Source organism: Ursus americanus, chromosome 2 (assembly GCF_024610735.1).
Source record: "Ursus americanus isolate L20-20 chromosome 2, mUrsAme1.1.p, whole genome shotgun sequence".
In the NCBI taxonomy this organism is placed as follows: domain Eukaryota; kingdom Metazoa; phylum Chordata; class Mammalia; order Carnivora; family Ursidae; genus Ursus; species Ursus americanus.
Window position 1 is genome coordinate 3810828 of NC_142128.1, and position 19802 is coordinate 3830629.

At 53.3% G+C, this 19802-nt stretch overlaps 1 protein-coding gene across 1 annotated transcript in view; it reads right to left on the reverse strand.

The window, feature by feature from the left end:
* Positions 1-483: 483 nt before the first annotated feature.
* The window catches only part of MMD2 (monocyte to macrophage differentiation associated 2), a 40545-nt gene continuing 21226 nt past the window's right edge, over positions 484-19802 (reverse strand). The window contains exons 2-7 of the mRNA XM_087867050.1: positions 15845-15926; positions 14192-14352; positions 11138-11212; positions 6660-6761; positions 5880-5949; positions 484-2245 (exon numbers count right to left, since the gene is read on the reverse strand). Coding sequence (XP_087723176.1) covers positions 2042-2245; positions 5880-5949; positions 6660-6761; positions 11138-11212; positions 14192-14352; positions 15845-15926 — 694 coding nt within the window. The 3' untranslated portion in view covers positions 484-2041. The remainder of the gene's footprint in view (positions 2246-5879; positions 5950-6659; positions 6762-11137; positions 11213-14191; positions 14353-15844; positions 15927-19802) is intronic.

Here is a 19802-nt window from a genome sequence, read left to right on the forward strand (position 1 = left end):
CTCGATACTGATGCCTGAGCAGGGCTTTGGAGGAATAAGATGGGTGGATGAGGGGTGAACCAGCACCTCATAAAGGGGCAGGCTGTCTTGGGGAAAATGCAAGATCAGGTAGCCAGGAGGAGCGGGCGGATGGAGACACAGGTGTCACATAAGGAGCTCAGCTCCAGAGCCACTAAAGATGTCCCAGGTCAGTGTCCCAGGCCAGCCAGCCCCGGTCCTGTAACAGGGCCTTGTGCCATCAGCACCTCAATGACACGACCTTCGTGGACAGCAGCTTGGCATGGTGCTGGGGCCGCACTCTGGGAGATCTCCTGACCGGCTTCCCAGAGCAAACATGAACCCCTCCCCCTGCCTCAGGCCCAGGCAGAGATCACTGTCCCGGTGTCCCTGTCCCCCCCCCCATCACCAGCAAGCCCCTCCCTAGGGGGCCCTCCCCCACAAAGCTTCCTCTCCCCACCCCAACCTCCAACCCTGACCCCAACTGACAGTGGGCAGACCAGACGAAGGCAACTTCCAGAGGCTGGGAGTGCCAGTGTAGACATGCACACAAGCACGCACACACGCGCGTGCGCACACACACACGCACACACACACGGCAAGGGGACAAAGCTTACCCCCAAAGCATCTGCCAGCTCAGAACCCGCCTGTCTGAGGAATGTGTCTGATGATTTAATACTGGCTTCGGTACATGGGATTCCAGACGCTGGAACCTGAAATACCTTGGAATGTACTAGAACTAAGCATAAGGCATCCTGTCTTGGCCCACCCAGCTCTGGTTGGGAGTTGTAGGCTGAGGCCTGTCTACCTTGAGAGATGCTTGATTCAGAGATTCCCAGATTCCCACTCAGCTCAGGAGCTGGGCCTGGATCCCGTCCCCAGTAAATGTCCAAGTGTAAGCTACAGAGGGGCCAGTCCAGGCCTGGGGGGATGCTACGAGGACAGGTCCCTGGAAGCCTTGTCAGTGGGCATCTAGGGAGTTCAGAGGTGGGGGTACCCCAACACTGGGGACGCTCTGCCCAGGTCCCTATCAAACTAGCGAGGCCTTCCCTCTGGGGCTCATCTGAGGAGCCTCCAAGGGCCACTGATTGGCACCAAGCAAGAATCCGAATGCTGGCACCACAAGCCCCAAGTCTGGAGCAGGTGAGCAAGTCCCTGGGATCTGCCTGCCCCCCTGAACGAATGGCTCTGATAATTTCTCTGGATTTTTTTAGCAGAAGAAATGGCTAAGTAATCACTTCCCCATCCCCAGCCAACTCACTCCTCCTCTGTACTGAGAATCAGCTGTGGTGGAGCAGAAGGCCGGGGGCCGCTCATGCTGTCTGCCTCAGTCTCCCTTCACTGCCCCAAAATGGCCCACTCCAGGGGTTTCCCCAACAGGGACAGGCGTCGTGTCAGGAGATAAGCAGGCTCCCCCACGTGGAGACATTTAACTGGTCTGGCTGTGATCCCCCCCGCAGAGCACATCAGACAGGAAAGGCTAAGGGGTGCCATCATGAGTGCTGAGTCGACAGGTCGTGGCTGCCCAGAGCACCTCCCAGAGAAGAATCCTGATTCCGCACCATGCTGCAGTTGATTGGTGATGTCTGCTATGGTCACGGATGGGCGACTTTCCCTGAACAGGGCACAATTCCCCAGCCAGGACTTTGGTAGCAGAGGCGGCCCTGGCCAGTGGGATACAAACACTCCACCAACTCCCTAATAGAGTTCTGAGGACCTTAAAGAGCGCATAGGGGCCCAGGGGCCCCCCATTTGCCAGGACAGTGTCTGCTCCCTTTTCTGAGAATGTTAATGTCGGTTGTATTAGGAAACACTTGCCTAGAACAGAAACACGTTACAGGGTTAATTTCTCCTCTGTCAAAATGACTAAATGCTTTCTTTCTCACCTGGGACTCTAAGGACATTCTGACTGTTACCAGAAGTAGGCCCGGACCCATCAAAAACTCTGCCCGTGGATGTGCAGATGGGCCTGGGCGCTGTGCTCTGGACCAAAGTTCACAGACACACTTTTCATGATGCTCTGTCCCGTGCGGTCTGGGCCACCTCATTTGGACACCTTGGCCTGCAGGGTGCTGGGCAGATAGAGGTACCTCCAGATGGCATAGTAGTGGGTGCCAGCACCAAAGGCCACAAAGAGGTGCCAGATGGCGTGAGCAAAGGGGATCGTCCCGTCACTCTTGAAGAACACCATGCCCAAACAGTAGAAGACCCCTCCGGTCAACAGCTCCCAGATGCCCTCGGTGTTGGGCTGTCGGCAAGCACAAGAGTGGGGCACAGGTCAGGGGAGCCGCCAGCTGGGCTGGGAGCCCCCCGCCATTCCCCACCACCCCAAAATGAAAAGAGACGTGGATGGGGAGCCAGGCCAGATTCCCGGGTAGCGGGTCTCGACACGTGTTGTCTATTCTCCCCAAATTAATTCTCAAATGTTGCTCGTTTCTATCAAATTCTCAAAGACTATTTTCTAGCTTATCTTTTCTGAGAATGAATACATCTGGGTGTGTACCCTAAAGAAGCGAAAGCAGGTACATGGACAGATTCTGGTACACCCAGGTTCATAACAGCCGAAATGTGGAAGCAACGCACACGTCTGGGGATGGATGAATGGATAAACGAATTGTTACTCGTATGATTTCAGACCATGGAACATGACTCAGTTAAAAAGGCACCTGGTCCAACACGGATGAACGTGGAAGACATGATACTGAGTGAGGGGAGCCAGACACAGAAGGACACAGACCGTAGGATCCGTCTCATACAAGGTCCCCGGAGTCCGTCGAATCCACAGACACAGAGAGTAGAATGGAGGTTACCCAGGGCTGGGGAAGGGGGAACAGGGAGTTCGTGTTTCATGGGGACAGAAGTTCGGTTTGGGACAATGAGAATGTTCTGGAGATGGCTGGTGGTAACCACTGCACGAGAACGTGAATGTGCTTCCTGCCACCCAACTATATATTTAAAAGAGTTAAAATCATAAATTTTATGTATATTGTATTACAGTTTTTTAAAAGTAATACATATCCAGAGTGAAGAATTTTAGAGAAACCAAACAAAAAACATTAAGAGAAAAGAAGTCGTCCTACAGCCGTCAAAGACGAGCAGTGGTTGGTGCTTAAAGGGAATGGCGGAGACTGAGCGAGAGGAGCCTGCCACACCATCCCCCGTCTCCCCGGGTCCGCCTGCACACGCATTTCAGACCAGCACTGCTAACAGGATCCTTCCAGCAGCGTTCTCCCCACGTGCAACACCCGATATGCACTCTGTATGTACATACGATGCACGGGAACTGAGCATTCCAGACAAAGGGACTCACGCCAACCTCCACGTTGGGTTAACTGGCCTGTGGGGGGACACTGATTCCCTCAGTCCTCGAGAGCATCATACTCGAGTATTAACGACACAGTAACAGCATTAGGAATACCTAGTGCCTCCTCGCACCTCCTCGCACCTGCTCGCACCTGCTCACACCTCCTCACACCTGCTCGCACCTGCTCGCACCTCCTCACACCTGCTCGCACCTGCTCGCACCTCGGAGCCTTCACAAGCACCTTATAAGGCAGGCATGACTCCACGTGGCGGTCGTGGAGACGTGCCCACAGCACGTGCTCAGTGAGGAAAGCACGCTGCAGAGCCATACGTTTCGTGCGACCTCGTTTTTGTAGAAGAACAAACAAGTCCCTATGTCTGCATATCCACATAGATTTGCATATAAATATATAAATAAAAAGGACACACAAGAAACTGGTGGTCGCAGCTGGGTCATCGTACTGGGGAGGAGGGGGAAGGGGGGCTTGGCTCTTTCACACATTTTCAGACTAGGTTTTTGCAGTGACTATGTATTTAAATACACCCTTACTATATATAAGTATATATGTACTTAAATATTTGTCATACATAATTAGATAATATATAATTTAATATTTATTTAATGTAATTTATAAAATTTAATTTTTAAAAAAATTTAAATGAATTTTTTAAAAATTAAAAAACTTAAAAATCTTTAATATAAATTATATAATGTAATATTTAATACACTTCATAAATTCTAAAATTTAAAAATAAATTTAAATAGTTTTAAAATTTCAAAATACTACAGTGTGATATTTAGTTTAATATAATTCATAAAATTTTTAAAATAAATTTAAATTTTTTAAAATTAAAAATATTGTTTACTATAAATGATACAATGTAACATTTACTTTAATCATCTTTATACATTTTTAAATCTTTTAAAATATATTTAAATGTTTTAACATTTTTAAAATGTTAAAAATATTTTACTATAATTATATAATTTAATATTTGACATATTTGACAAAATTTTTTAAAAATTAAAATTTTTTTAATAAATTAAAATTTTTTAACTATAATATTTGTTTAATATAAATTATATAATGTAATGCTTCATTTAATATTCCTCATAAAATTTTTTAAGATTTTAAATTAAATAAATGTTTAACTTTAAAATTTTTTAAATATTCAATATAAATTACATAATTTAATGTTTAATTTCATATTATAAATTTAATAAATATACATATTTAAATAAAAATGAACTTCACGGGGAGAAGGCAGTCCGTAGAATAAATACAAATCGTCGAGAAAATGTTGAGCAGAAGGACTGACGGGGCCACGGATGAAAACGTAATTAAGCTACGTTACGTAAAATGGGTTGGTGCCAGGAGAGACGGGCCCCCGGACGGAACAGAACTGAAATCTCGGAGGTAGACCCACATACACGTGTGAATTTAACGTGTGACCAAAGGAGCACATTTAAATGGCAGATAATTGACGTCACCGGCTAGGGGCTTGGAGATGAATCACCACGTCCAGGAGAAACCACAGAGGGAAGGTTCGACCACAACAGAAACAGGAGAAAATACGGGTAAATATGTACGTGAACTTGGAGAAAGGAAGACCACCCTGACCATACCACTTAGGTTTGTAAAAACTATAACATTTTTAAAAAAACACAAAACACCTGCTAGACTTGACTACATATGATTTCACCACCTGCCCATAATCACACTGTAAGATAATAAACTAGGGAAGGTGCCAGGCAGGTGAGTTTACTGTGCCCATTTGACAGACGGGACAACTGAGGCTCGCAGAGGGGATGCGGTCCACATGTGGCCACCCCAGCTGCTTCTCTTCCTGCTCTGCCCCTCACAGGCCCAGGCGGAACAGCCCAAAGATCCTAGTCCCCACAGTCAGCAGTGATGGGGGCCAACCCCGGCTCAGTCACTCAGGGGCTGCACACGCGTGCGGGCTGGCCTGGGTGTCATGAATGGGACAGCATGTCCATCTCCAGGGACGCCCCGGGCAAGGAGGGAAGATCCTGTATGTAGGCCTTCTGCCCTTGGTAAGGGCTCAGAATGCGTGCGGGGAGGAACCCGACTGCCCCTCTGGGCTTGGTCTCTAGTGCAGACAAGCAGGTTAGGACATGCAAACACCCAAAGGGTCCGAAGTCCTGAGCCTCGGCTCTGCCTCCACAGCCAGAGATGTTATGATCACAGATGTAATTTAGTGACTGGGTACTTGCTATGTCCCAGGCACCGTCCTAGTCTCTGTCCTCGGGTTTTCCTATTGAATCCTTAAACACACAGGGAGGCTGATGCAGGGAAGGGGCCTGACTCGGGGAGGGGAGGCTGACTCAGGGAAGGGGCTGACGTGGGGAGGGTCACCTCGCTCACTGGAGGTTAGGTGGTGTCAGCGCCTGCAAAGCCAGGGAGTCGAGCCCCCCAGGGTTAACCTGCCTGCTCTACTGCGTCCTGAGGCTTCAGTTTGACCGTGTGCCAGAGGAGGGGGTCGGACTCGACCATCCCAAGAGTCAGTCCGGGTCCCTCCAGCCAGCTGGGCGCCCCTGGCCGGGCAGGGGCACTTACCATTGAGAGGATGACCAGGGCGGGGAAGAAGCCCATGATGACATAGCAGAGCAGCTCCACCAGCTTGTACCTGGCAGGAAGACAAGCCATCTGGGCCCCGGGACAGCCTCCCCATGAGGAACGGCATACAGCTCCCCGTTCTGGGTAGGAGGGGACACCCCAACCAAAAGAGTGAGAAGAACTCCACCCTCTGCCCGGCCCTCCTGGGCTCTGACTTCGCCCAGTTACACGCAGCCAGTGCTGGCGGAGCTGGGTGGCCCTGGACGGACGTCCTTCCCTCTGGGACTCGGTCTCTGTCGGTGGGATAACGGGCCAGGGTTGCCCCTGCTGAGTACGGCCCACGTGCGGGCCCTTGCCACGCTCGGGCCCGGGGCCGTCATTACTGTGTGATCCCAGCACCTTTTCCCCTCCGGGCCCAGGCACCTACCCTCCATCCATCCGGGAGGCTACACCGGCTGACACCGATTTGCCCTCCCAGGTGATTCAAGAAGTCAGTTATTCCCTTTTGTTTCCACAGCTCTGTTTCTTTCTTCACTCAGCGGGACGCACGTGAAGGGAGTCCGGAGCCTCCCCGCTCATCTGACAACCCAGCTTCCCAGCTTAGGGAACATGAGTGACGCGTGACCCTCAAGGTCTTCAGATCAACCCTATGGGCCGTGGCTCTGGTGGTCATCCATGGGCCTGAACCCCAGGATGCCGGGCAGAGCTCTGCCCTCATGCATAGCAGAGAGGAGGCCCTGCCCACCTGAGCCCTCCCCCGTCTACCCAGCCTTGGCTTACCGCTCATGGAAGAAGAAGACGTAGATGGTGCCCACCGAGGCCATGATCCAGACCAGCCAACGCATGTGGGAGGCCCAGGGGCCCAGCTCCCGAAGGTTCAGCCTGAGAGAGAGCCAAGGGCACAGTCTGAGGGGGGGCCCCCTGGGACCCAGAAAGACTGAGCCCAGAGCAGCCCTGTGCCCCACGGCTCTGCAGATGGGACGTGGGCTCTGGTGGAAAGACAGGTGGAGAGACGGAGAAACTGACTGCAACAATAAGTAACGATTAGAGGAAAATTAGCAAAACGGACACCATCCGAGCGCAGAGACAAAGCGCTTCTCAAATGGGCCGGAGCATAAAGGCTGTGCGAGGGCCATCTGGCCAAATCTATCAGACCCGAGGTGCCCCTGTCCAGTGACCCCATCATCCCAGACCCAGGGGTTAGCCAAGGAAATGCTGTCTCGCGTGGGCACAGAGGCACAGAAGAAGACATTCATCACAGCACTGGTCCAACAGGACACGCCGGAAGGCACCCACTGTCTACCAGAAGGGGAAGGGGATGTAAGGTTCGTATGCGTCTGTTATCAATTTACTGCCTCTCGGCTCCAAATTCAGCCTTGCTGCCGGCTCCAAGGTAGCGGAGCTGGGCCGCGTGCATCCTTCCTGCCAACCAGATGGTCCGTGTTCCAATCCTCGTATGGTTTCTGTCTCCCAACCACGTACATCTCCCAGACGTATTGCTAAGTGCGGCGGTGGGGAGCGAGCAGAGAGTCACGGGACTGTATGTATTATTTGCACATGTGAAGAGAGACGTGTAAAAGTGCAGAACACCGACCGGACCCCTTGTTGAGTGGGTAGCGGGAGTTCCATCTAAAAAGGGACATGTGAGGATGGCAGTGGTTGAGGGGAGGGGTCTTTTCACTTTTTTCCCAGAGTGAATTTCTCGAATGAGACTACCTTATATAAAACCTTTGCCCACCCCCCGTGTCCCCCCAAAAGCAATCGGCTCCGAGTCCAATTGTTATTGTAAAGAAGTTAATTTATACTGGAAAGCTTAAAGGTAGAAAAAAATAACCCAGCTCATTACCCGGAAGAACTTTCTAAATAGCTCTCCAGACACAAAATAGGCCAATGGGTAGCAGGAGTATAAAATGGGATGGAGGGGATGGGCAGAGGAAGCGACAGGAGGACAGGCTGGAATGGAGGGCGGGACGGGAAGGGGAGGGAGCCTCAAGCGACACAGGTCATTTCTTATTAAAATACCACACTGAATTTCAACTTGACTCTAACAGAAGAAAATGAACCCTCCCCCACAAAAAAGTGTGCTGAATTTCAAACAAATATTTCTTTTTTTTTTTTTTAAGATTTTGTTTATTTGACAGAGACAGACAACCATCGAGAGAGAACACAAGCAGGGGGAGTGGGAGAGGAAGAAGCAGGCTCCCAGCAGAGGAGCCTGATGTGGGGCTCGATCCCGGAACGCCGGGATGACAGCCTGAGCCAAAGGCAGACGCTTAACGACTGTGCCACCCAGGCGCCCCTCAAACAAATATTTCTGCTCCTCTCTTTCTCCTATGCCAAAGGCTTTCAAGCACCTTTTACAAACTTCAAGTGAAGACTGTATGCAGGAATCTTACACATAAGTCCAATCTATCAAAAACATAAAAGACAAAAAAAAGTGGGGTTTTCTGATTGAGGCAAGGATGGGGGAACCCACGGCCATTCACACCCTCACCCCTCCGTGGTCCTCTGGGAACCTCCGGGGCTCTGCAGAAAACAGCATGAATACCAGAGCCATTCAAAGAAAAATACCCACCAAATGATTCTACAGCACCTTGTCCCGTGTCCCCCTTTCCCCTGCACCCAGGTGCCAGGAAACGGGTCACGAAGCTCCTCTGTCTCTCTACGTCCTCCCACATATCTGATCAACTCCCACGTTCGGCCAACTCTTCCTCCTAAAACGGCTTGCAAACCAGGACCCGTCACCTGCACCCCTCGTTCACGCACTTGCCACAGTTGTGGTTCTTTCCTGTGTCCGTATTGGGGCAGTCAACGTCTGTGCTCCCTGTGGGACCCTAAGTCCCATGAGGAGAGGGGGTCTGGACCTCAGCTGCCGGCCTGACCCTCAGACGTCAGCACAGGACAAGCGCAGAGCCCGTGCTCCATCAGCCGCAGCCGGGAATCAAGACTAGAAACCCAGCCATTAAACCAGCAGAGGGCAGGACAGTCAGAGGATTGTTCTAGAAATCCACATCAAAGAAAGTTACTGTAGCTGAGCACAAAACTTGACCGTATTCAGCCACATCCAAAAGGAAACCTGCAATGACCTGGTCCCTGGCAACTGCAGGTGATGCTGAGGACCCCGCTGGGGCCAACCACAAGTGGCCGCATGGAAGGAGCTCCCTCCCGTGGCTCCTGGTTTCTCTCTCCTGCTCCTGGCCTGCTCCAGTGGCCTCCCCACGACCCACTCATCCAGGATCTGTGCGCATTCTAGAAGCCGCCATACATATGCCTGCCCACTTGGCATAGGACAGTCAGAAGCATACCAGTTTTGGGAAGACAACCATGTCCCCTCCTCTCCCAAAGCCCAGCTGGGCATGGGGCTTGCATCTGCCACACCCCCAGACAGACATGGCAGTGGAGCTGGTTTCGGGGGGAGGCTGGCCCAAGAAACCTGGCACCCCTCGCCCCCTTCCACCATCCATGAGTCAGTCTACTCAGTTCCCTGCAAGTGTCTTTTTGATCTGTCCCTCCTTTCCTCTTAACTCCCGTGGCCGCTCCTGGGGTCCGGGCCACCACCACTGCTCCCCTAGGTCCTTGTGCCAGCCCCCCTCGCACCTCCCTGATCCCTTTGGTCCAAACAATAAAACTCGTCAATATCCTGCTTCAAAGCCCCATCACCCCTAAAAACAGACCAAACAGCCTCCCATCTATACTCCATTTGCCCCTACCCTTGTATGAGACATGGCACCATGCCAAGCCTGCAACAGGGGCATGGACACCCGAGCTGTGGTCACCAGCCCCTGTCCAGCAGCGAGGATGAATGACTCCATGGTTCTCCCCAGATGAATGCTGCGTGGAAGAAGCAAGACGCAAAAGAGCAGGGACTCCGCTAACATGAAAGAAGAAATCAGGTGTAACTATCATATGATGACAGGTGTCAGGGCTGGGGTTACCTTGAGGGGAGGGGGCCCAGGGGCACAAGGGGGCTGGACATGTTCTGCTTCTTCATCTGGGTGCTGGCCGCTGTGTGTGAAGATTCACCATGCATGCTCTCCTGGTACGGCATACCTCCACGAAATGTATTTAAAAAGTAATCGCCATTGTATATACAAATAAAACCCGTCTTTAGCAGATATAATGAAAGAGAATGCCCCACTTATAGGAATTTCCTAGGCAAAAATGGAACAAACTTTTACGTGGTTCCCCACTCTTCAGAAGCACACGTGTAAGTTCTCAGAGCAGCACACCTCCTCCAGGCAGCCCTCCCGAGGCCCCCACACCACAGCAGTGCCTCCTGAGCTCCCGTGGCTACATGCACACAGGCCCATCTCACCATGCCACCATTGTCCCGTCACAGATGCCCTTCCAGCAGCCACACCCTCAGGGTCCCGACCCCCAGCACGCCCGGCCACGCGGTATGCATTCCCCAAATGTGAGCACAACAGCTCTGCAGGCGCCCCACGTGTTTAGAGTGTGGCCTGAAGCTGAGTGTTTCCTTATTCCAGAACCTTCTGGATTTATTACTAAATCAAGTTGGAAAATTCCAGGTCACTTGCTGGGGGGGAGCTTAAAACCGATACACTGCATGGTGATCCGATGACCGTTAACCAAATTAGAAGGCCCGCTCCCTTCCGCCCAGAAATCCAAGTTTCGAATTTATGCCGCAAAGGTCAGGCTCCACCACACGGAACTGCTGTTTCTGGAGCTCAGAAAAGGCCGCCTCTTTGCAACTTGATACGATTCGAGCCAACACATCCATGCGCGGGTGCTAAATGATACGCAAACAAGGAGATTCAATGGACGGAGCGCCCCAATGCCAGAAATATCCATAACAGGGGATGGCCGGGAAATGTTATGCTGTTGTAAAAAAACAAAAACAAAACAAAAAAGACTGGGGAAACCTTCAGTGTACTAATACAGAAAGACGCCCCCAGCAACATTACCAAGGGAACAAAAGCAAATTGCAGTTTGTATCGTACCCTTCCTTTTGCATTAGAACCAGAAGGAAAGGTAGGAACACCGATGTATTTACACGATTCTGGGCACAAGGTTTGGCTCTTTTAGCCAAAAATAACTCTGGAAAGAGACAGAGGAAATTGGTCCTAAGTAGCTGCTTCTAGAAGGAGAATGGGCAGAGGGCATCTTTTTACCTACACTCTTTCATGCCAAATCAACCGATTACGCAGACAACTAGAAGACATTCAGAGAGAGGAAGCCAGTCCCCCCACCCCCACCCCCAGCCCCAGCCCCGCCACGGACGACACAGAGGTACTCACCAGGGCGCGTAGGACGCCGCTATGAAGAAGTAGATGACCATGCGGTCGAACATGTGCAGGCAATGCTCCACCATCCTGGGCAGAGAAGGGGTAGGAGTAGGGTCAGGGGTAGGGCCCCAGAGCCACGCTCTGGGACAAACGCGCTTTCCCGCCTGAGGGTGCGGAGGGGCCTGGGCTCGGGGCTGACGCGCCTCTGCCCCAGTCACCACCCTTGGGCTTCAGGCTCCCCATCCCCCTAGGGGTTGAATGGGGACACCCCGCAGGTTTCGCTGAGGACTGCCTTCTCCCAGAAAGGGGAAGGTCTGGCACCCACACCTGTAATAAGACGCAGCATTTCAGCTTTATATACTGGGCTTTTCAAAAGATTTCAAACGATGAAATGCTTTGGTGATTTGAAAAAAGTGCAAAACCAGCAAACCTGTGTGCCCCCCGCTAAGGAGCCTCTGGGTCCCGACATTCTGGTTCAGGTCCAGGTCTAGAGCCAGAAGGCCCGAGTTCAAATCCCAACCTTACCACGTATAGACTGTATGACCTTGACCCAGCTCCTTACCGTCTCTCGGCCTCAGCTCTCTGATCTATCGAAAGGGGAGGATACCAGCAGCCTGTCACAGGGTGGCCGTGAGGGTTAAGTGTGTTGGTACTTAGCACAGTGCATATGGGGAAGTGCTCAATCAACATGTGCTGTTTTTGTTGTGACCTCACGCTAAGTAGCAAACAGTAAGCCCTCAATACATTTGCCCAGTGTGTTAGCCGACCTCCAAAATGGCGCTCGAAGAACCCCACTTTCTGGTATTCACACCCGCGTGGAGCCCCCTCCCACGATGAATCAGGCAAACACACGTAACCAACAGAGGGCTGCAGAAATGATGGTGAGTGATTTCTGAGGCTCGATCATGAAGGGTATTAGAGCTTCTGCCTTGTTATCTTGGGACACTAACTTGGGGAGAAATGAGCCATGTGTCTCTGGAGAGATCCATGTGGGAAGCACTGAGGACCTGGTGAACACCCAGCACCAACTTGCCAGGCATGTGAGGGAGCCAGCTTGGAAGCAGCCTCTCCTGCCCCGGTCGAGCCTTCAGATGGCGGCAGCCCCGGCCCTGCTTCAGGACTACACCAGAGCTCATGAACCAGAACCACACAGTTAATTGAGCTCCTGAATCCCTGACTCTCAGAAGCTTTGAGAGGCAATCAAGGTTTCCTGTTTTAAAACCTCTGTGACTGGGGGCGCCTGGATGGCTCAGTCAGTTAAGCGTCTGCCTTCGGCTCAGGTCATGATCCCAAGGTCCTGGGATCCAGCCCCACGTCAGGCTCCCTGCTCAGCGGGGAATCTGCTTCTCCCTCTGCCTCTCCCCTTCCCCCCAGCTTGTGCTCTCTCACTCTTGCTCACTCTATCAAATAAATATATACAATCTTTAAAAATATATAAAACCTCTGTGACCGAGGGTAATGTATTACAGAGCAATAGATAACTAGCACGAACTGATTCTGTCCAGCAAACTGCAGCCCTCAGTAAAACTGACCGGGGATCCTGTGTATGGTTGAACCACAAGTCCTCCTAGAAATGAAAGTAACCATAGCAGCTAGCGTGTATACCTCGTGGGCGATAAGCAGATCACTGTAGTCCAAGCAATTTACGAGCATTAACTTTTTAATCCCACCTAGAAGATAGATGCTGTTTTTCTCATTCAGTATGTGACAGGTGAGGACGGGAAAGGCCAGCCAGTCCCACTGCTGGTTAAGCCGGCACTAAACCCAATGACTGGTTTCTTAGTAAGAAAAAGGGGAGCAAGGTTTGGACAAAGAGACACACAGAGAGGAAGGCTGTGTGAGGACACCGGCAGACTGTAGGAGCAGCCAGAAGCCAAGGAACACTGGGGCCACCAGAAGCTGGAAGAGGCCAGATCCTCCCCTCGAGACTTTGGAGAGAGCACAGCTCCACTGACACCCTGATCTCGGCCTTCTGGCCTCCTAAACTACAAGAGAATGAATTCTGTTGTTTCCAGCCACCTAATTCGTGGTCATGTGTTACAGCAGCCACGAGAACTCATACAGTGGGGCAGAACCAAGACCCACGGAGAGGGCAAGAATGGGAAACGGGAATGCGGGTACCGCAGAGTCACAGGGCTCCTAGGGGGAGGAGGGGAGTGCTGAGGCTGGAGATGAGGGGTCACTGCAGCTGCTGCAATGGACCAGGGCATCCCTCCATGTATGGGGGCCCCTGACTCCCGGGATCAGCATTGGCTCAGGTATGACCAGCTTGGCGATCTTGAGAAAGACCCATCGTCTTCCAAATTTCAGTGTCATTACTATTACTCACAAGTCAGACATTCTACACGCTGCAACGGGGACCAGCCCTGAAACCTCACGCTGAGTTAAAGAAGCCCGGCACAAACGGGCAAATATCGTATGACTGCCTTGTGTGAGGTCCCTAGAGGAGATAGACTCACAGAGACAGAAAGTAGGATGGTGGGTGCCGGGGGCTGGGGAGGGGATGGGGAGCGAGTGTTCAAAGGGGACAGAGCTTCAGTTCAGAAACAAGAAGAAAGTTCTGCAGACGGACGGTGGTGTTTGCACAACAGTGTGAATGTGCTTAATGCCCCTGAACTGGCCGCTTAAGACTGGCGAAGAGAGGCAATGCATGTTACATGTATTAATCACAGTGTTTTTTAAAAATTAAAAGCAAAGCAAAAATTTAAAAATCTGAGACTAATGCCTATACCACGGAATTATTGAAACGATCAGTGGTGACATCTGTCCAGGGCCTGAAACCCAGGGCAGGGGGTGCCCAGAAGTGGGCGGTCACTGTGCCGGTTACGACGGTTAGGAGGGTCCCTCGGAACAACACCGGGAGCTGGCGGCTTGCTCTCCGGGCCTCTCTGAGGGGGGCAAACGAGGCTCATGTGGGTGAAGTGGTCTGCCCAGTGGGACCTAACCCCGGCCGGCAGAGGCAAAACGGCGTGAGGGTCACCACCATGGGCCCCTCCTGGCTCAGCCAGGCATGCCCCCTGCCCTGGTCACCCTGCCCGGCCCACGCCCCTCCCGTGGGCTAGGCACCTGAGATGGCTCTTCTTCCAGGAGATGGTGTGGAACACGGTGGACACCACGAAGAGCCCACAGAGGCCGAGGCCATAGACCCAGGCAGAGATGGTCTCCCAGTCGTCGTCAGACAGGAAGTAGAGGTTGGAGCTGCCGACGATGCTGGGGATGATCCAGAGCTGGGGGCAGAGCGGGGACAGGTGCTGCGGGGCCGGCCTCTGGTGCGGGGTCCGGGGAAGTACAGAGTCCCTGAGCCCCCCGAGCGCGCCACCCACCCTCTTCTCCAGATCCACACCATCCAACACAGCCTCCCTCCGTGGCTGGAATGGCCCAGTCCACATCACCCGACACAACCTCCCTCCTGGGTGGGAAATCCTAAACCTGCACCATCCAGCATGGAAGCCACTAGACCCCTGTGACTCCCGAGCCCCTGAGCCGTGACTATGCCGTGAAAGGGCTGACGTTTTATTTTATTTCTTTTTAATTGATTTTAGTTACAATTTCAGCAGCCCCACGGAGCCAGCGGCTACCATATTGGGCCGCGCGGCTCTAGAGAAATTCGGGGTAGACACGAAGGCTCCTGGCCTCAAGGAACATCGCTGGTCACGGCCCCCACAGCCAGCCTCGTGGGCCCAGGCGCGCCACGCCGCCTCACAGCTGTGCGGTTGCCCACGTAGTTGGCACCTTCTGAAAAAAATGGCCCTCCCCACAGGTCCACCCGGAAAACCCTTCACTCTTCACGTCTTGGCTCGTCCCTCCTTTCCCTTGAAAAGTCTAGAATTCTCCAAAGTGCTGGGGGCAGGGGGTCCCTGAAAGTGCGCCCAGTTCTGTGTGTTGGGAGCACTTTTCCAGGAGAAAGGGTCTATGGCAGCCCCAGCCAACAGAACTGTAACGTGAGTCACGCAGGTCATTTTGGATGGTCTGGGACCCATGTTTTTAAAGGGAAAAATAAACAGGTGACATTGACGTTAATACCATATTTCGTTCAGCCCAACAGATCCAAAATACCAGGTGAGATACATAAACATACTAAGGAGGTATTTTACATCCTGTTTTCCGTGCTCAGTCTGCCCAAGCTGGCGTGTATGTCGCACTCCCAGCACATCTCCAACAGACGAGCTGCATTTCAAGAACGCGACAGCCACACGGGGACAGCAGCTAGCAAATTGGACAACGTGGTCTAGATCTGTCACTAGTCCCAAAGCAGTCCACTGCCCAGAGGAGGAGTTCTTAGGCGAGGCTGGGGTGGCGTCGGCAAGGATTCCAGGCAGAGGGAACAGCATGTGCCAAGGCCTGGAGGCGTACCTTCTACCCAGGAAACAGCACAGGCAGGAGCTGGAACCTGGGGGAAAGGTGTGGCAGTGGGAGGTGGACCGACTTATGAGCTGAGGCCTGCCTGAGAGCTCACTACAGAGTTCAGATGCTGTACCAAGTACCAGGGAGCCAGTGAAGGTTCGCAGAGCAAGAGAGAGGCATGCTCAGCACCACAGTCCCATGTACCCAGATGGCCTTCCCTCGAGATCCCACTCACTCTTCCAAGGGCCACAGAGGACTTGTCATCAGCTAGGGACATGGCCGTGGAATAAATGTTGAATCTCTCCAAGGGTAAAGAGCCTGCCTTCCCTCCCACCTGGAAGTGTCCCCCTCTCGGCCCCCCAAAAACCAACTCACAGCATGGGTGGCACAGTTGGCTGCATGCTCGTACTCAGTGGGCTGGTACCTCTTGTGGGCGGGGACTCGGTGGTTCATGAACCTGGAATGAGAGGCATAATTCCGGGAAGCTGGGCCAGGAAGCTGGGAGCAGCTGTGGTCACAGGATTCCCAGGAGACCTGAAGACTGGGTCTCTCCTGGTGGGGAAAAAGGATCCCCCCTCCCCCTTCCTCCTCACCTTCCCATCCCCCTCCTCCCCTTCCCCTCCCTCTCCCTCTTCTCCTTCCCATCCCCCTCTTTCTCTCAGCCTCTCCTCCCTCCTCTCCTTCCCATCCCACTCCTCCCCTTCCCCTCCCCCTCCTCCCCTTCCCCTCCCTCTCCCTCTTCTCCTTCCCATCCCCCCTTCCTCTCAGCCTCTCCTCCCTCCTCTCCTTCCCATCCCACTCCTCCCCTTCCCCTCCCTCCTCTCCTTCCCATCCCTCCCCTTCCTCTCCCCCTCTCTTCCCTCCTCTCCTTCCCATCCCACTCCTCCCCTTCCCCTCCCTCCTCTCCTTCCCATCCCTCCCCTTCCTCTCCCCCCTCCTCCCTCCTCTTCTTCCCATCCCACTCTTCACCTTCCCCTCCCCCTCCTTCCCATCCCCCCCAGTTCCACTCCCCTCCTCTCCCCCCTCCTCCCCCCTTTCTATTACACTTTTTTTTTAAGATTTTATTTATTTATGTGACAGAGAGACAGCCAGTGAGAGAGGGAACACAGCAGGTGAGTGGGAGAGGAAGAAGCAGGCTCCCAACGGAGGAGCCCGATGTGGGACTCGATCCCGGAACGCCGGGATCACGCCCCGAGCCAAAGGCAGACGCTCAACGACTGTGCTACCCAGGCGCCCCTCTATTACACTTCTTTTGAACTAGCCAATATTTTGTGCCTGATCCCCAATGTAGTATTTGTTACAAAACTTCGCTAAATACAGCATTCTCTCCATTTGCTCGTTTACATTTTCTGTCCGTCTCGCTGACGCAGAGTACGGCTCCCTGTGGGTACAGCCTGCCCAGTTCTCACTTGTGCACCCACCTGCATAACCAGCACCCGGGAGGAGCGCGAGCTCACTTCCCGCCCCCCAGAAAGGGCCTGTAGGTCCCCTCCCCGTGACGCTTCCCTCAAGGAAATCACCTCTGACACTGGCATCATTGATTAGCTTGGCCTGTTTTGAACTTCCCATCAATGGATCACACAGCACAAACCCTTCTTTGTCCGGCTTCCTTGGTTCCACGTGACTTTGGCGAGATTCATTCATATCGTTGGATGCGGGGATTGGCTGTTTTCATGCGGTACAGAATTCCACACACAGTGTACGCATCCAGTCTCCTGGAGGGGGGCGGTCCACCCTGGGGCCACCATGGAGAACTCTGTCCGTCAGCATCCGTGCGCACATCTTTGGTGACCATCGCACTCATTTCCGCTGAGTGTAGGTCCACACGTGGACCATATCTGGATCAATGTGCATTCCTGGTGTTCCGGAGTCTTTGGGAATCTCCACGCCTCGGCCCCTCCAGTCTCTCCTTTGACCCGCATCGGAGCTCCCATGGACCCACACTGCCCCATCCATCTTGCAGAGGGGAAGCTACGGTGGGGTGCGGAGTGTAGGGAGAGTCCCCCCAGGGTGGGGGAGGGGTGTCAGAGAGCGGCAGGGTGAGGTCGGCAAGCAGGGCCAGCTTGGCAGGGGTCCCTCCCTGGCCACACAGGCTTAGGATCAGGGAAATGGGCAGTTCACCTGTTCACCTTGGACTCTGCTGACCGTCATCCACCCGATGGGGTTAAACTCCACTGCGGCATCAAACACTGTCCCCCAAGATCCCAATTATTACTATGAAGACCCACAAACAAGGGATGGGCTTATAGCTCAGCACAAAGGGCTCGGTGCGGTAGAGTTCACAGAGCATTTACTGAGCACCTTCTGTCTGCCGAGTCCATGCCTGGTGCAGGTCACCGAGCACATACTGAGCTTCTGGATGCTGGTAGCACAACACGGCACAGAGCATTTATGGAGCACTTTCTGGGTGCTGGATCTGTGCCACAGTTCACAGAGCATTTATGGAGCACCTTCTGTGTGCTGGATCCGCATTAAGTGTACTTCACCGAGGATCTGTCAGCACCTCCTCCGTGCTGGACCCATGCCATACAGTTCATAGAGCATCTGTTAGGCACCTTCGGTATGCTGGTTTTACACTGAGAACTAGGGACGGTACATTGGGGTGACCTGGCCTTGCCCTCAAGGAGCTCACAATCCAGAAGGCATCAGATCCAAACAGAAATTCTTATACTATGGGATTAGTGCTCCTCATCCTTTCAGGAAACGTTCGGGAGCACCTACTATGTGCTGGCTGGAGTTGAGAGGAGGGACACAGCATAGTGTGAAGGCTTCCAAGAGGGGACAGGCTCCCCAGGGCACAGGCACACCACGATGCCCGAGTGCCAGCTCCACAGCGGGCACTGGCAGACAGATATCGAGGGATAAATGAGTTTACCAGGTGAAAAGAGAGGTAGGAGAGGGAAGGGTGCTTCTGGCCCAGGGACCAGCAGACGGGAGTGTGCAGAGCACATGGCAAGCAGCCCAGTGTGTGCAGGGCAGGCATCAAGGCTGGAGGGCTGAGGGTGTCTGCCAGGCACTGACACGGCTACCTGCCCTGGCACTCCTGGGGTCTGGTTTTCCTACCCTGGTCCCTCGGCACCTGGACAAGTCTGGGGGTCCACGCTGCTCTCCCCACCCACCTGCTCTGACAGCTGCCCTCCGCCTGCGGGCGGCGATCACTCCACCTGCGACAAGGCCAGGGTCATGCTGAGCCCATTACACAGATGAGACAACTAAGACCCCCAGGCAGCAAGTCCCAGGGCCAGGCGTCCGAGCAGAGCAGGCTAGACGTCAGCGCCCCAGTGCTCCAATGCCCCAGAGTTTGACACCCGAGGAGGGGCGGATTCAACACTGGGCTTAGGGTCACAGAGAAAAGGGAGGACCTGACCCTGGAGCTGGGGACCCCACAGAGTCACAGCCTCCCCAGGAGCCCAAAACAACCAGCCCATCAGCTCAGAAGTTGTTTGTGGCCAAGAGTGGCTTACTAGATAAGAATACAACCACAAAGGCACTGTTACGGGCCGAGCTGTGTCTTCCCAAAATCCCATGCGGCTATCCTAACCCCCAGTACCTCAGAAAGCGACCTCATCTGGAAACAGCTGTTGTAGATGTCATCAGCTAAGATGAGGTCCCCCTGGAGGAGGGTGAGCCCCCGATCTGTTATGACTAGGCTGCTTATGGGAAAAGGACAGCCACGGAGCCGAAGCCCATGAGACAACAGACACACAGATGGCAGTGATGTGACCTCCTCCATTTTGGACTTTCGGTCTCCAGAGCTGGGAGACCAAATTTTTGTTGTTTAAAGTCACAAAGCGTATGGTCATTCGTTCCTATAGCCCTGGAGACGGCAATCACAGGAACTCACAGTGTTAATTTTGATAGATTCTGCCCAAAAGCCTCCAAGGGGGCTGTGCCAATGGGGCTGGGGGTGGGGGGGACAGAGGCCAACTGCACAGGGACACAGCTGACGCCTCTCTCCAAGGTGGGAAACCGAGTCCGGGGCTGAGGGAGCTCTCGTCCACCTGCCACCAGGCGCGGCCCGGCCACCCTCTCCTCTGCTCCCTCAACAAACACCAATAAGCCACCCATGGTTCCAGCCTCACGGGTCCACGGGCGGATGTCGCGTTGCCGTGGCGACCCACGATGGGCAGTTCTTTATTTGTTTCTGGGTTCCACAAAACCCTCCTTGTCTCTGCCCCCTGCTACAGCCGCTGAACAGGAGAGAGGAGGGCAGAGAAAAAGGCCAGGAGACGAGGCCCCAGGGCCCGGGGCAAATGCCCAAGAAACAGAGTTCCCACAACCCTCCAGAACCGAGAACTTTTTCTTTACCTCCTTGTGGCCTACTTTCTTTCTT